The sequence below is a fragment of the Caloenas nicobarica genome, chromosome 5 (genome assembly GCF_036013445.1).
Source record: "Caloenas nicobarica isolate bCalNic1 chromosome 5, bCalNic1.hap1, whole genome shotgun sequence".
In the NCBI taxonomy this organism is placed as follows: Eukaryota; Metazoa; Chordata; class Aves; order Columbiformes; family Columbidae; genus Caloenas; species Caloenas nicobarica.
The window spans coordinates 2,894,787-2,912,285 of record NC_088249.1 but is presented as its reverse complement, the minus strand read 5'-3'; the positions used below and the strand labels follow the sequence as shown (position 1 = coordinate 2,912,285).

General features: G+C 43.2%; 1 protein-coding gene across 1 annotated transcript in view; it reads left to right on the top strand.

Moving 5' to 3' along the window:
• The first annotated feature begins 266 nt into the window (after nt 1-266).
• PELI2 (pellino E3 ubiquitin protein ligase family member 2) overlaps nt 267-17,499 on the top strand; it is a 73,297-nt gene continuing 56,064 nt past the window's right edge. The window contains exon 1 of the mRNA XM_065636321.1: nt 267-421. Coding sequence (XP_065492393.1) covers nt 345-421 — 77 coding nt within the window. The 5' untranslated portion in view covers nt 267-344. The remainder of the gene's footprint in view (nt 422-17,499) is intronic.

The following is a 17,499-nucleotide window of genomic DNA, read 5'->3' as shown; positions in this document are numbered from 1 at the left end:
ACACAGCGAGGCCGTACCACTGGCGGGCGGTGAGGGGGGGGGAGCAGGGTGCGGAGAAGAGGGCGGGGCGCCGCGGCGCGCCCCCTCCGCAGGGGTGAATGAGAGCGGGGGGGCGGGGGGGTGAGGGGCGGGGCCGCTTTGCTCCTCCCACCCCCTGCCGAGGCGAGTTGGTACGTCCCCCTCAGCGCTCCTCCCCCCGGCCCCCCCCCGCCCCGGGTGTAGTGGCCGTTGCCGGGCGGCCGGCGGCTCAGTGCGGGGCGCAGCGCCGAGCCCGCTCGGGACCGGCTGCCCGGCGGCGGATGGGTCTGTAGCGGCGGCCCCGGCTGTACTGCGCGGCGGCCCCCATGTTTTCCCCCAGCCAGGAGGAGCACTGCGCGCCTAACAAGGAGCCCGTCAAGTACGGGGAGCTGGTGGTGCTGGGGTGAGCGCTGCGGACGGGCGCCGGGAGCGCGGCGGCGAGGGCCGGCCGTGAGGCGGGGGGAGCGGCGAGAGGCGAGACCCGCGGCGAGGGGGCGGTGGGTGGGTTGGGGTGAGGGGGACGCGGCGCTTCCTGCTTTTCCCCGCCGGGAGATGAGGTGCGGGGGGCGGGGGGGGGCGGCCGCATGTCCCGTCCCCGCCGGGGGAGCTGCGGCTCCGGTGGTTCGGAGCGGGGAGGGGTGTCGGGGGCACCGGGGGCTGCGGCGGCGGGTCGGAGAGAAACTTTGCGCGGGGTTGAGGCCCCGTCCTCCCCCCGGGCCCGTCCTCCCCCCGGCCCCGGGCGGCCGCAGCCGGTTACCGAGTTGCCCCTCTCGGCTTCTCCCCCCGCTCCCAGGGCCGGGCTGCAGGGGAGATGACTTTGGAACTGGGAGGAAAAGCGGGAGGGGGTAGTAGGAGGGTGAAGCGCTTATATTCAGATTCGTAGCGCAAATGTTTATTTTCTCAGCTTGGTGCGGATCTTCGAGTAATCCTCTTGGTATTATGTTCTTGCCCTGCTGTTAAAGCTGGAAGCCTTTCTGCTGAACGCAGTAGAAGCAGATGAGGGAGACGCGTCTAAGCCGTGCTTGCTGAGAGCCCTTGTGAACCTTCTAAGAGATGCTTGATTTTGATAGTTTAATATGGAGAAACATATGGTTAATTGAATAATTTTTAGTAATAAATAGGACAGGAAGGTTTCAAGCCAGCCGTGAAGCAGAACAGTTACAGCCTTGCTGTGTTATTGAGCCTCCCCCAGAATCTGTTACGTATTTGCTGCAAGGTCGTAGAAAACCTTATTCTCCTTTGTTAGGGTTTTTGTTTGTTTTGTTTTGGTCAAGTAGTTTCATAAAGAGCTGTGTTCAACTCTGTTTGAATCGCTGGGAGCAAATAAAAACAGCAGTGGAGACTGGGTACTCCGGTGTCCAATGGTGAACCTTTTTTCCTTAGCGGATGCTCAATGTTTCATATCACGAGACTAGGTCAAGATACAGTTACCATGGAATAAAATGCAGCTATTACCGTGAGCGTGGCACTTGAAAGACATGAATTTAAGTAGAGTAACTCGATTCGGGAGAAATATCCATATCAAACTAAATTTAATAAAGAACATTCTTGCCTTTTCAATTGTGGAAATGGAGGGTAACCCCAGCTGTGCAGCACTGTCCGTGACAATCAAGTCATAGTGTAATGTTGAATCTTTAATAAAATTAGAGTGCATAAATTGATGTTTTGCCGCAGAGGCTTTTTTGTGCACAGCTGGAAGCATTTTCCTTTCTGTTGTTTTACTATTTTTAGCAGCAGTTGAAAGTACAGAAGTATGAAATGTTTTGGCTCTGATCTTAACCTAGCAAAGTCTGGTGTGCTTTTCCTTTAATATGGAAATGCATTGATCGCAGCTTATTGGTTCTACCAGAGGCCTTGATCTTCACTGCTGTGTATTGAAACATGCCAATAAAATGTAAATAAACTTTACAAGACTGAGTTTAATTTTATTTGAGTATCAGCTGTTCTCTAAAACTACTGAGGTTATATCTTCTGGGAGTTACACATACTAAAAAAAGCAAACAAATCCTCTTGTCCTTGTAGTACAATTATGAACGAGAAATCTGCAAACTGGCAGCTGAATTGTACGTGTCTATAGGCTGCACTGAGACAATAGGGCAGTGGCTGACACAGCGTATTGACACACTGTGCTTGGTGGATGGGATGTAGAAATAGGTAGACGTGACAGAAACAGTCCAGGAAATGCCATGACTTCAGTAACTACATTTTCCATTTTTGGACTGAAGATTGGGGGTTTACGATCCGTTTGACACTTTAGGAGTTGATGACTGCATTTCCAATCGGAGATGTCTTCAGTGTTGCATGTAGTGCCATAAATAATACGAACGTCTCTCTCTTTGGTGACTCAACATTTGTGACTAGGAACTCTTGGAACAGCTTAAGCATCTGTTCAGTATTCTAAAAAAAAAAAAAAATTCTTAATACCTGTTTTATATTAACATCTTGTAATCTGGAGCTCCATTTAAATAAGACAATGTAAATCTGCTCTCCTTCCCATAGCGACACTGAGACCTGTGGACCAGCAGAAGCGTCGCATCGCAGCTCTGGCTACAACTGCTTGATTCGAATTGATAGAGCGACATCGCAGCTAGATATGTTTTTTTAAAGTTCTTTTCAGACGTGTGTGGTTTTAGAGGGGGGGCGGGGGGAAAAGCGTTGGTTGTGATGTTGATGAATAACTTCTGTCTTGAGCTGTGAGACTTTTGAATTAGGTGGTGAAAAGGGTGATGAACAAAGGAATTGGCACACCTGGCAAACTGCTGAGAGTCCTGCTTTTAAGATGGCAAAACTTTCTTTTTTGCTTTTAGTCTGTTTTAGCAGTATTAAAGTAGGGTCATTGTATACTTGGCCTTTAAATCAAGGGGAAGGCGTTCTTTTGGCAGTGGGTAGTTCTCCCACCAGAACATGTTCCTGTATTGTCTCGCAATAGTTCTGATCGCTTGTCTGCACGTTAATATGATCAAAGGGTAAAGCCTGAGGCATCCGAAGTCAGTCATTGCAGCAAATACCTTTCTAATAACCTTCTCCCAGTAGTCTGTTACATATTTTCTGTCAGCGATGTGGAAGTGCATGTTTGGTTAAGATTTTTGTCGAGGTTTACATAATCAGTGTTGTAGTGAATAAAAACAGTTTATGTAGATCAAGCCAGGCAGGTCAAGATGGCTGGTAAAGAGGAGATCATCTGCTTGATTGTGAATCTGCTTGTGCGCATCTGCTCGTAGCATCATCTGTTCACAAAAGGCTGTGGGTTTCTTGGTGAAGCAGAAACATTAGTATTTTATTTTTTTTGGAAAAAGGAAAAACAAACAAACAAAAAGCTGTGTTTGAAGTCCCATCAAAGTAATGCCCTGTTATATTTTTTTCCTGGAACGTGGAGCTGGAGGGAGTTTTGAAGGGGATACTGAATACAGTAGCAAGTACCTGAGCAGGGTGTCAGGGTGTTGGTGGGTTGTTTGTCAGTAACCTCCATTGGACTAACCTAGTTAGTGTCTTGAGCCGTATGTCCCATCCCCGTCCTCCCAGTGCCCCTTTTTCCCCCCGACTTGAATTGCATTTTGAAGAATTTGTTTCGGTTTTCACTGAAAGCTTGGGGCTGTTCCATCTCTCTTCCTTTGGGACTGCATGGTGCAGCTTTAACTTCTCAGAAACTTGATGAAAATGATGTCAGTTGAAGGAGGAATACCAAAGCAGCGTCAGTTTTAGTCAATGGCTGAGATCTCTAGCGATGAAAGGATTTTATACGTGACGTTATGTGCTTTCAAAGTGGTGCATTACAACCAATTCTAAGGAGTTTGGGAGGGGGTTTCTAATAGGTGTGTTGCATGTAAGTGTAGTGTGTTTTACTAAGATTTGGTTTTATTTCTCATGATGTTACTCTGATTTGATTGGTAATAAATCAAACTAATTTTCCCAAGTCAAGCCTGTTTTGCCTGTGATGGTAATTGCTGGGTGATATCCCTGTCCGTATCTCGACCCATGACCCTTTTGTTATATTTTCTCCACCCTGTTCAGCTGAGGAGGGGGGTGATAGAGTGGCTTTGGTGGGCACCTGGCGTCAGTCAGAGTCAACCCACCGCATAGTAGGAAATTCTACAGTAACCTCTGAGAAGTTGTTCTGATTGACAGACCACTTTATACTTGGAGTAAATTTAAATTTCGGACATGTCTTTTTGTGTTCCTCTGAAGGGACCTGCATTTTTAGACACCTGTTTCTCATACAGGCTTTCTGTGATGAATCTAAGTTGCTCCTTAACTACTGCCTCCTTGGGCTAAATAAAGTTCCTGAAGTGTTTCTTCCTTTTAAGCACATTTCCAGTTTTTAACTTGCCTGTGTGGCTTCTCATGGAACTCGTTTGTGAATTTCTTGCTGTGCAGTTCAGGAAGAAGCCGATGCAGTTTTTCGGTAGTGTTGACAAATGCAGATGCGATATGGTCTCTCTGTCCTTGATAGCTGTTTACTCTGTTTATGGACCAAATGCAGCGGGAGGGTCGTCCTGACTATTTCATTAAACTGGCAACTTATGTTGCACTTAACATTGTTCAATATCAAGTTGGAGCTTTTTTTAATGATTCTGTGATTTTTTTTTTTTTTTTTTTCTGTACTATATGGTGTAGATAATATGGTGAAACTGCTCAGATGACTTGGGTTCTGCTTTTGAGCCTTATTTAAAAATGGACTTCAGGCTTTATTTAAAGGAGTGTCTATAGCAAATAATGGTAGCCACCCATTAAATACATTCAAGGTCATGATTCTCTCTGAGAATCATTTGCTTCAACAGTCATAGCTTGAAGGCTGCTGTTCTGGAGAAACGGATTTATTTTTTTATTTGATATTGACAGCGGCTTCTTGGAGACCTTTATGTCTTGTGCTTAGTTCATGATGGATCTTGTATGCTGAGTATTGAGAATATGTGATCAGTGCCAGTTCAGAGCTTGCAAGTATATTAATCAAACACCGAAAGTATTGTGTCTGAATAGAACATTAACTGCAGTGTAGAAAAAAAAAATAGTAGAAAGGGTTATATTTGAGGAAAGATTTTTTTTCAGTGGATTTTTCAGTGAAAGCTTGTAAATGCCTGCACAGAGAAATGGTTTTGCTTCATTTAAGCTAAGAAAGAAAACATATCTGAGTTGGTTTTCTGCAACTATCCTATTCCTTGGGGTACTTCTGACTTTCTCAGGGTACAGATTCGTATCCAGCTGTGGGCTTTGTTCACAGCATCTTGATACCAGTGTAAAATCAGAAAGCAGAAACTTCAAACTCTAGAAGCAAAAATCTGTATTCGTTGAAGCAAATCAGAGCATCAAACATCTGCATGTTTAATGCTTGTTATAGAAAGGAAACTGAGTGCATTCTGGAAGTTAAACTGTAATCCCTTTGGCATGTACAGGCAGTGGGTTGCACATGTCCAAGTGAAGATGAAAAATTTTTCTTAAGATATCGGAAATGAACTGTATACTCTGAGTAAACAAGTCTGAGAAATGTAAGGCGCCGTTGCCTTTGACTGATGCACTTCCCTCGTAGAACCAAATAGCTGCTCCTTTCCGATCTTGGCATAATTAGGGACGCATAGTTTTCCATTTTCAGTTGAAATTTATAAATGAGTAGATGCTGTGAGAGTCCACTTGACTCTACTTAAAAATATGCATATAAAACTAGAAATTGCTTTCTAGGCTATTAAGGTTGTTGTTGTTGTTGCTGCTGAAAGCAGCATCTTGCTTGAGCCATTTCTTGCTCCATCTTAACAGCAGGCTGTTTTTCAACTGTGATTACAAGGTTGCTTGAGAACAGATTTTTCCTAAGAAGTCAGGAACTTTTTATTATCCAGTTCAAACTAAATTATGTCTGGTTTTTACTCATTTTTTAAATGGAGTTCATACTGCTCTCTAACTTGCTCTGCCCTTATTCCTCAATAGCGATAGCACATAGCTCGATACTTTAAGATGCAACCTTCTTTTCCTTTAAGCTAATGAGAAGCTGTGTGAGTGTGGCCTGGCACTGTGCCCGAGCCAACACACCTTGCTGAAGGTAGTTTATTAGTTCAGAGGACCAGCAGAGAAGTTTTACAACTGTTTGCAAAATACTACAGACGTGCCTGTGGGCAACAGCTGTTTAGGTAGGCTGAACCAGCAGTCGTCTTGTGTTGTTTGTCATCTTGCTGTTGTCTGCACATGTTTTGGCTCTGAATTTGTCTTGAGTATCCGTGATGAGTATGGGCATGAAACCTTCACAAGGAGACTCCTCTAGCGTGTTGTACAGTTGCATTCTTTGTGTTTAGTAGAAGCGCTTCTCATGATGTCGCTGGAGTTGTGTTGGGTTGTTCTGCACAGTTCCACTTGCGGCTTGTTTTCCTCTAGTTGGCAAAGCAAGCGAAGTAGAGGAGGATTCCATCTGAGCTCCCAGCTTGAAGCAGAAACTCTAGTTGGTTTCCAGGTGTACTTTGTGCTTGTACTCTAAATCTCATTTGTATGGAGGATGCTTTTCCTTTTATCAGGAAATATCCTTATGTTTATTCTCTCTCTATCTGAAGGTCACCACTGAAAAGCTTTCACGTGATTTGTCACAAGCTTAAATCTTGAGGGACAGGAACGGGGACGCTGGCATAGAGAGCATGCCCGCTTCCAGAGAGTTCTAAGGCAAAGCTGCTCAGGTTGTTTGTTTCATAAATACATCACTAAATGATGTCCTTGCATTTTTCACTTTTATCACCTGCACATGCTAATACTGTGTTGGAGGGGTCCAGCTTTTCTTTTAGATGACTTGTTTCCCCCTTGACAGGATGCACTTCAGAATTTTATGCCTTCCTTACCTTTGCCTCTTATTTTTTAGACATCTGCTGGTTAGTATCGGGTCTTGAGATTATAGCATCGTTCACATACTTTGGGGGACTGATTTGTAACTTCTCAGGGAAACTGTAAGTAACATCTGGGATTAGACTGTTTTAATCCTATTACTCAGTGGCTTAGAATAGGTCTCAGTCCTCATATTAAGGGAATAGTACAAGCAAGAGCAGAAGGGGCTTCCACAGCAGCAGGTGAGTGTGCTGTGGTTGTGCAGGGGGAACAGCTGGAGCAGGGCTGGGTTTGGGTTTGGCTGACTCTTCAAAATAAACAACTTTCTACCGCCCTTCCCACAAATAGCACTCGTGCCTAGAGTTAATGGACGTTAAGGTACAAGAAGATGATCTTTGCACAGCGAAGCCTCAACATATGTAATATGAACATTCAGCCTTTGGGGACTTGTTACTGAGGGACACGGCATTTTAATATGCCTGGGTTATGCATGATATGTGAAACTGGTGACACTGGGCTTGCATTGTCTAGATGTCGCTTTTACTTGTTCTGATTAGTAGAACTTCTATTCCTAAATATAGGGAGGTTCTGAGCTGTAAAAGCAGGTATTGGCTGTTTTGCACTGAAGTTTTCAGTTCTTCCAAGGCTAGATGATGAAATCCTGTGAGGTCGGTCAGAATCGTCCATGCAGCTTCATAGCAGCAGCTCCTGCTGAAGAAAGTACAATTTGGCTAAAAGCTTTCCTCTGTTTCACAACAGAAATGTCGTGTAGACAAAAGCGATTATAAACAGCAGTTGTGAAAATGGATGCAGACAACATCTACAGTGCTGAAGAGTTTGTTGTATTAAAAGCAAAGTGGTTTTGAGATGAGCTGAATTTGCTTTGGCAGGATATGAAGGTGCTGACTGCTGAAGGACCTGTTAGGTGTGCTTCTATCAATAGCAATTTCTTTCTCCTGTGGGAAGGGAAAGCATGTTTGTGCTTCTGGAAGTGATTTACTTTAAGTGGTGTGGGTTTTTTTTGTTTGGTGGGTTTTTTGTTTGTGTTTTTTTTTTTTTCCCCATCTTTAATGTTGGACTTAGGCACACTGCGTATCATGACCTCGCTATAGATAAAACTAGCAATGTGTCAAGGAGGATGAACCAAATGTGCGACCGTTCCTAATTTAATGTAGCAGGCGGCTTCCTGTGCTGGGGAACGGTATGAAGACCACATGGGCCCTCATGAAGTATTTGGCAATAAAGACCTAATGTTCATCTGTCATATTTATTGCTTATGTTACCTATGAAATAGCTACATTACTCTGTAGCAAGTAATTTTATTAAACAGAGACAGAAGCACCCAGTTGCCCAGCAAGACAAGTGCTAACTTGAACTGTCAGTTTACTGTGTTGCCTGCCCAAAGGAACGGGGACAGGCAAAAAAAGTTAGAGGCTGTTGACACATAGTATGTTAAAAAGGAGAAGGCCAAGAAACATGATCCCCTTCTTGAGTATTGTAATGTTAACTGATGCCTGTTGTTGCAAAATTCTCCTTTTTCCTCTTTACATTCAAGGAATTGCGGACACAGGAGAAGTCTTGGCATGGTCTTTCTAACCAATAAACACTTTTGGAAGGCAACCTCTATATTCTACTGTAGTGATGCGTTTAGTAGGCTTTCATATTACTCTTCACCCTCAAATATGGATGGTGTCTTAATTTTAGAATCCAGCAAGTTCATAAACTGTCATGAAATAATTTTATTCTTCAAACTGGATGGCTTTAATAACGCCTAAACAGGTAGGCTTCAAACTTATGAGGTGCATCTTCTTAAGGCATGTGAATGTTGTGGATAAAGACAAAGTGGTTCTGACTGAAGACGATTAGTCACTGTATGAAAGTAAACTAAACAAATTGAAGCATATAAAAGCTTAAATCTCCTCTTGTGTATTACAAATAAACTAGAGACCAAATGTGCAAACTCTCTAGCACGTGCCTTTAGGAAGAGTGAAAGAGCTGTTTAGTCTGACCACAGGAGTTAATGGGCTGAAACTCTGATAAAAGCACAGCTGTATTTCTTCACGTGCAACAGCATGACTTTATTTTGATTGTTGATGTCTGATTTAGTAATGGTGGAGTCATAGCCTTTGAAACAGGAGGAGTGTGCGTATGTCTTCCTTTTGTAGGAAAGACCAAGCTGTTGAAAGGTACTAAGAGCTGTACGATTCTGCTTCCCTGCATGGCCTGTGTTCAGCATCTCACAGATAACTGTGTTTTTTGTGGAACATGGACTAATAAACCAGAATGTTGCTGTACTTTCAGCTTGCCTTCCTCCTAGTCCATGCTTGCCCTCTGGGAGCAAACAGCTGTGAAACTTAATAGTTGAATTCAAAAATCATTTTGGCATTGGAGAGAAATACTTTCGCACTAGATAGGATTCATGACCTTGTAGCTGTCCTAACCTTTCTGCTAGCGGATGTCTGAGGCCTACTTTGAATCTTAAAATTTGCTGGAATGTTTTCCCAGTGTGTCAGGGAGTGAGTTTTGAATTCAGGAGTTTAGTGTGTGGCCTTTAGTCTGAGCCTGTGGGCAGAAGTCCTGTTCCAGAACCATGTGTGTGGTGGGAGAGGTTACACCTTGCTGCGGGTCTGTAGCCCCTCTGGCAGAACAGCAGTGGAGATGGAGGATTTCTTTGTAAAAGTCTTCCCTCATCTGATTCTAAAGATTTAATGAAATGCACTGTCAGTGCCTCAGTGGTTTTCGCCAAGAAACTACCAGCAGTTTAGGCGAATGGAACAATTTGGTCCTAGAGCAGATCTAGACAAGCTTTGGTTGGCATGAACAGCTGAGGAACTTCTCCCATCAGAGCTAACTCTGGAGAAGGCACTTTGGCAATGGCCAAACAGATCAGTCTTGCGTGGGTTTTTTTTTTTTTACTCGTCTTTTGTTTTTAGCTAGTCTTCACTGGACTAATGAAAAGTCTAAGACATGAGAGATGCCTTTAAACACCACTGGCCAGCCAGCTGCTCTTGGCATGGTACCGGTGTCCCCGGAGGTGGCAGGAGCTCTGTGGACAGTGGCTGTGGGAGCTGCGATGCTTTTGGCTTGTTGACTGTGGTGAGATTTTTTTGTTTGTTTTTTTCTTAGGTAGGATGTCTTGCTGAAGGTGCTGGGATAGAGAGCACAAACCGCTCATTTGTTTTTAGGGATGTTCACTGACAGTTTTTTCCATAATTCTGAGAGCATTTCTTAAGGAACCCTTTTTGGTAGTGAGCCTCTGTACCCGTTTAAAGACTTTGACAGAGCTTTCCCAAAACCGCAAAATACGTACCTCCTTTTACCTTTGAGAGATAAATATGCCATTTTTTGCAGTATTTTCACGGTCTGCTTGCTGTCAGAGCAAAAAAAGCCTTAACTTTTGACTCCTGTTTTGTGCCTTACTTTCCATGCTTAAGCACAAAATACTTGGTTACATTGCTGGCTCAGCCCTGCCTTATCTCTTTGGTTGCACAATCGCACTTCCAGCTGCAATACTTGAGTGCTATATATCTAATTTTATTGCAAGTTTTGAGTTTCCAGCATACAGAGGCTGGTGTAATATCGCAAATACCTTCCCATGTAAGGATGCAGGAACACTAGAAAATATCAAGTACAGTTCCCTCTGTGAGCACTTAAGCTAGGGTTTAAGTGATTAGCAGCGTCTAAGTCAAGCTCAGCGTACCCTCCTAGTTCATTATGTTCAGTGTGACTTTAAATTCAATTCGGGAATTGGCCTCTGATCGTATATTGCTGCTTTGTACTTTAAACCTCTTGGAGGAGACTGGTTTATATTAAGGCTTTACCTACTGGAAATCCCTCAGCATAGAGAGAACAATTGTAAAATAATGCTTTGTTAAAGGGTAAGCGGATCTTCCTGTGGCAAAAGTGATTTGATCTTTCTCCTCTGGGCATTTCGTAGCTGGTGCAGGCAGGCAGGAACTAGATTTGAGGTTGGCCAAGTTCCAGTTGCAGACTCTATTCAGACTGACAGAATATGGGCTGGTTTGTAAGTTTTGGGCAGAGATGGCAGTTGAGAAAAAGCAGCTGTCACAGTTTTATGAACCGATGAAAATTGTTATGAATATGTCAGGTGGTAAAAGTGTGGTGATTAGTGTTATGTAGGGTTAGAGAAATGCATTAAACATCAGTTTGTCATGCGTAAGGCAAGACAGCAAAACCCTTAGTTGAGTAAACTATCTTATTGGTAGATAAGCAGGTATGATGCTCTTTAATGTCCACAAAGTAAGTGTATTCATTTGTAAAAATAACAAGCTATTCATTAAAACCAGATGTGCAAAGTGATGTTCTCCCTCCAACCTCCACCGTTCTTGTGCATGAACTAAGTGAAGCCTATGTAAGTGACTGTAAGCAGGCTTTTCTTTACTGAAATGATAGTAACTTCCCACGTATATTCATTACTAAGTCTAAAGACCAGTCTGATTAGCGGTAATCTAAACTCTGTTTTCTTCCTTCTTCTACTCCTAGGTTTTACATACGCTGTTGCCTGTTTTTGGAGAAAGGAGTCTTATTTGATGTACAGACCTATGCAGAGTTTCGCAAGTGTTGTCAAAATTAAATAAATGGTATAGCAAGCAGTATTTAACAGTACCTTTTAGCTTCCTATTATTTGTTGTTTGTTTTATCTTTCTTTGCTTTGGAAGAAAAAAATATGTCCAGGTAATGACTGTTCAGGTGTGCAGTTGTATTGGCAGAAATTAAGCCTAGTTGAAATCTAGAGAAGTTCTGAATGGTTGCTTGTTTCAAACCGATCATGATAACTGCTCGTAGCCTCTGGAACTGCTTTTATCTAAGTGGTGTGGGAATAAACTGTGTAAGGATCTGATGCCTCTTGGAGACCGTAAGGCACAGACACTGGACAGAGGCAGGACAAGGCATCGTTTTTGGGGTGATGACCCGAACAGATGAAGTCAGCTGTCTGAGGTGGTTCCTGCTCCCAGCTGTCCAGGCAGTGATCTCGGGTGAGGACACCCCATCCTCAGCTGCTGGCACTAGGAGCTCCCTATTCCAGTCATCTTCCATCTGCCTCCGATGAATACACCGTGATTTACTGAGAGATGGAGTGACAGGTGAGGCTGCCATCTGTAACTGGAAATGGAGTGTGTCACGGAACTGATTGTATTCCAAAGCTTCCCAGTGCTTTTTGAGCTCTGTTGAGGAGTGGCTGTAAGATGAATGCGCCCCTCACTCCTCTGCCTTGTTGGACATCAGGGCATCAGTGAGCAGTGTAGGGAAAGGGACCTGGGGGTCCTGGGGACAGCAGGATGACCATGAGCCAGGATGAGCTTTCGAGGTCCCTTCCGATCCCTGACATTCTGTGATTCTGTGATCCATGTGGCTGTGACTCTCACCTCTGAGGAAAAACTTCAATTGGAGCTGTCACCTTAGTCGGCAAAGAAGGAATCCAACTGTAAGACAAGTACCCAGAGGAAATCATGCTTTGCTGGTTCTCTGGCTTACGAAACTCCTTGTTTTTTTGATTGTCCTTCTTGTCACTAGTGCCTGCAATACTGGTGGCACGTCGACTTTGAGCGGATGGGAATGGACACACATGTTCTGGCACTGCAAATAACTCTGGGGAAGAGGTTTGGATGTAGGAGAGTGGTATAATCCTTAGTGGCAGCCTGGGCCACACCATAAGGTCTGTTACAGATGTTTGTGAAGAAAACTTCAGCATAGTAAGTGTTCACCCTGTTATATGTAGAAGTCAGCACAGTGCCTTGTAAGGAGAAAATTTCTGGTTGTTACTGGGGTACTAGAAAAGCCTTAAGTAAGTGTGCTTCATGGAGCACTCAGCATAGAACATAGATCTCGTGGTGATGTGTTCTTTCGCTTTGGATCTGTTCATCTCTGCTTTTTCACTAGAAAAAGATGTCCCTGAAGAATTAACTGAGTGTCTGCTTTTCTTGGAAATCCAGCTTTTTGAAGGCATTTTGAACCTGAAACTTTTATTTTGGGAATTGCAAATAAGTATCTCACGTAGTTTAGCAGCCTCATACTTCTGCTGCTCATGTATGAGCTCAGTTCAGAACGAAGACTATCATTCTGTGTTACTCCACATAAACATTAAATTATCTGGATGTAAAAAGTCTCCCTTTCCAAGTGGTTGTAAAATAGCCTAATTGAGGATTTTTGTCCTTGGCTGAAACTCTGAAAGGAGAAATTTGTTTGGGATTTGCCTAGACATGAATGCCTCTCTAGTGGACTTTGGGGTTGTTCCATTATTATGGGCAGTTCCAGAAGGTTTATTTCTGAGGTTTATGGACAAAGATATTAAAAGAGACTGGGGTGTGTTTCTGTACATAATTCTGCTACTCCAAGGTGGTAGAGCCGATGGCATCTCTTGCCTGAGAGATTTCTATGTAATAGAAGCCAACACAATAGCCCTTTCCTCTGCTTTTGATAGGGCTGTAGGAGGAAAGTAAAACAGTTGTGGGAGACCTCTGCAGATATTCTTACAGGTATAATGCCACAGTATTGACAGAGAAGCAAGGGAATGTACTCCTTATATTCTAAAATGCATATGCAGTATCTTTAGCTGGGCAAGGGAGAAGAGGTAAGAATTTAGGTATCTGCAAAACCCACGTAAAAATGAAATTGTTTGTATTTGTGCATCCTCATGCACTGGCAGGGGTGTGGGATGCAAAATTTCTTAGTGTCGCACTACTCCCCTATTCAGTTGCAAACAGTGTTCTTATGGCCAAGGTGCCCTTACGGAGAGTGATGTCAGGTATAAAAACTTGAGGGCAAAAGGGAATCTCATGAGCCAGCCAGCTGTAATCGATTTCTTGATTTCTGTATTTCTAAACTAGCTCTTCTCAGATGTGCTTTGCTGGGGAATCCACTTCCAATTTCAGTCTTGGGCTCACGAGCTTTATTTTTACAGCTGACTTATCATTTGGCTTGCAAATGCTATTTCTAAGTCCTGGAATTATAGCCTGTACTTTGGGAAACATTGCTTTAAACAGATGCTCTGCTTTCTTGATCTAGTTTTCCCCATAGGGCATCCTTGCCTTTAAAAATAATAATAAAAAAATAGATAAATAGAGAGAAACATATGGGATGGCTTGTTTATTTTTTGAAAGCTGGTGAACAAAAATTGTAATAGTTTGCCGACTGTCTTTGTGGGTTTTGGCGAAGAAAAAGAGCTGGATTTCCAAAGGAAAAAAAAATGAGAGAGAGCTGTATGTGGTTTTAAACTTGTTTTCTGTTCTACAAACCATTGTGCCACTTGTGCACATTACTTAGTATCTGTTTGAATGTATAAATGCAAATTTTATGAAACTTCAGCTTGTAGAGTAAGTAATCAGAAGTAGGCAGGCTGGATTAGCACTGCAAAGAGGCTCAGTGAAAATTTCGGTCCTCCAAGAAACTTCGCCACTATGGAGCCTTCAGCGTGGCTTTAGGGTTTCAGTGGTTCCATCTGTGTATAAACACTGTCTTGCGTAGTTATTTTGCATAAAACCACGTTTTGCCGCATCACTGAGAAGGATGCGCCTTCCCATCTGGAGACAATGGTGGTGCAAAATCTGTTTGATTGAGATCAGAATCTCTGAGCGTCTAGAAATGAAAAACTTGAGGAATACATCACTTCTGTGGCTTCGATCCATCCTTAGTAAGTGCATGCAGATACTTCGTAATTCTTAAATATTTATGATGGTGTTCTGAGACCTGTAAAGAGTCAATGCTCATTTGATGTAATATTTTGGGAAGCCCTCTTATGGGAAGAAAAATCTTAAAATGTTGTGGGTAGAAGTGTGAAACCCAAACACTTTGCTGTCATAAAAGCTATAGAGATCAGAATTAGTTTTGCTGATCAGCAGTAAACATTTAACAGCCTTGCAAAATATTTTCCTGGCTAGAGGTGACTGATTAACTTTGTTATAGGTTATGATAAAAGCAAACACCCAAGGTTGCTGTGAATTAGTAAGTTGTCAGGGTGTTTTAAGCCTGAAGAAGATATATTGAAATCTAGTTTTCTGCTTTGCTGCACTGTTAATTTCTGTCTTGTTAAGACTTTTTAAAAAAACCCCACAGCTTCAGCTGTGCTGCTTGTGTACTGATGGTACACACACTGATCTGGTAGCTTTCAGGTAGTTCTTTAAAAGCGGGTATGACAAATAATTTATCCTGTATGTCTCTTTTTAGGGCGCATAACACGGTTTTTACCAAAGAACAGGTTTCTGTGTGTTCATTAGGTCTCGCTGGTTTTATTTCTACATCTACCTCACAGAATGCTCCTTCTTTTCTTTATATTTATTTGGAGAAGAAGAATTAAAAGCAGGAAACTCTGACAATAACTTGGAGTGAATACTACATGCTAAATGTAACCACCGAATGATTCTCAGCTGGGTTGGTACATCTGGTCCAACTATGTAGTAGTGCAGCGGCCCTATACCAGAATCTCCAGCTGGAAACTTTCAGTCTCTAGATTTTGCTTGGTGCTACAAGGTAGAAAGGTAATTCACTTGGGGGTCCTGGGGACAGCAGGGTGACCATGAGCCAGCACTGGGCCCTTGTGGCCAGGAAGGCCAATGGGACCTGGGGGGGATTAGAAGGGGGGTGGTCAGTAGGTCAGAGAGGTTCTCCTGCCCCTCTGCTCTGCCCTGGTGAGACCGCATCTGGAATATTGTGTCCAGTTCTGGGCCCCTCAGTTCCAGCAGGACAGGGAACTGCTGGGGAGAGTCCAGCGCAGCCACGAAGATGCTGAAGGGAGTGGAGCATCTCCCGTGTGAGGAAAGGCTGAGGAGCTGGGGCTCTGGAGCTGGAGAAGAGGAGACTGAGGGGTGAGCTCATTCATGGGGATCAATATGGAAAGGGGGAGTGTCAGGAGGATGGAGCCAGGCTCTTCTCGGTGACAACCAGTGATAGGACAAGGGGCAATGGGTACAAACTGGAACACAGGAGGTTCCACTTAAATTTGAGAAGAAACCTCTTCCCAGTGAGGGTGGCAGAGCCTGGCCCAGGCTGCCCAGGGAGGTTGTGGAGTCTCCTTCTCTGCAGACATTCCAACCCGCCTGGACACCTTCCTGTGTAACCTCATCTGGGTGTTCCTGCTCCGGCGGGGGTATTGGGCTGGATGAGCTTTCGAGGTCCCTTCCAATCCCTGACACTCTGGGATTCTTTGTTTTTGTGTGTGTTTTGTGGTGTGCGTGTGTTGTTGTGGTTGTTTTTTAACCTACTCTAAATCTGCTTGGAGCAGGCTGTGCGGTGGATTTTCTTGCCTTTGACTGCTCGTCCCACTGGAACAACTGATGATAATGTAGCACCAGCGATACTGAGGAAGAGAGGCGATAATACTTGCGAGTGCTGCAAAGAAGGAGATGCAGTTCTTTATTTTCTGTTTCTGAGGGAAACGCTTGTGACTCTGTTAAGCGGTTGGCATGAGCGGGGAGCTGTGCATTTGCAAGGCTGTCTTTTCCCTGGGAAACCAAAAGGGATGTTAAAATTGATCGGATTTGACACAGATGTTGCAGGTCAGGATACAGTACGGGAGTGTTTCATTTCCTATTCAGTACACTGCCTGTGAGATCACCTGTATTTGCAAAATAGATGCAAATTTTATCTCTTCCTCTGTGCTAAATGATACTGGAAAGCACCTAAGAAGATTCTTGTCATGCTTGAGTGTTTGAAAAAGGTGTAACTAATAGACATTCTGGAATTTCTTGTCTTTGGAAGCAGAAAAATGGTATCACAACTGGTTGTATTTGGAGGATAACTGCAGTTATAAGAAAGCTATCGCTTTTTGTTATTAAAATGTGAACTGTCAAATAGTCCTTGATAATGTTTTAGGGAAAGCATTTGATTGCTTAGGAAATGGATTGTCCAAATGGTGCATTTTTTCAAATGGCCCAAATTATCCTTTGAATCAAATGTATTTTCTCCATGATGTTTAACGCAGTGCAGTTTCGGATGTAACATTGTGTTATTACTATTCATTCCTTGCTTTTGCACCTTCAAGCACACACGAAGCACAAATAGGTTGGGATCATGTTTGGTATGTCAGGGCAGGTGTGTTTTGAGGTTTCTTGTCTCTGCATTATATAAAGTCTAATTTGTCTTAATTTTGAAACTTGCAGCTTTTTTTTTTTTGGATCTGATATTTAAGAGAAGTTTGTTTCCAAACAGAAATGTGTGGATCCTAAGCCTCTGTTTTGGATAAACAGTCTTTTTCTGTCACTTCTTTCTCTTTGCATCAAAACCCAGCTGTGTGTTAGCACGTTGAATGGGATTTTGTGTTTATCTGACTCGTTTTGAATGTAGGAAAAGCTAGATCTTGCTTTCTGTCGTGTATATCTGTATTTAGTTTAACAAAATGCTGTATCAAACAATTCTGTGGTGCTTGGCTAGATTATAGATCTCCGATGAATAGCATTTCCTCTATCCTCTATAGTACGAGAGCTTTAGGGTTGGAAGGAGGATTCTCTGAACATAGTACTTTGCCCACATCTTCTGCTCTTTTAGCTGGAATAAAAAGCATGCTTTGAAATGACCTTGATTAGTTTATACCCTGTATTTTGCTGCACACTAGCGTTGTTGGTCTTATGCAGTGGTGAATGGTTTTAGGTGACAGCTTTGGAGATGGGCTTAAAGCACTGAATAAAATTGCTGCCTTGTTAAATGAATGCTGGGGGAGCAGTAAAATGTTGGAAA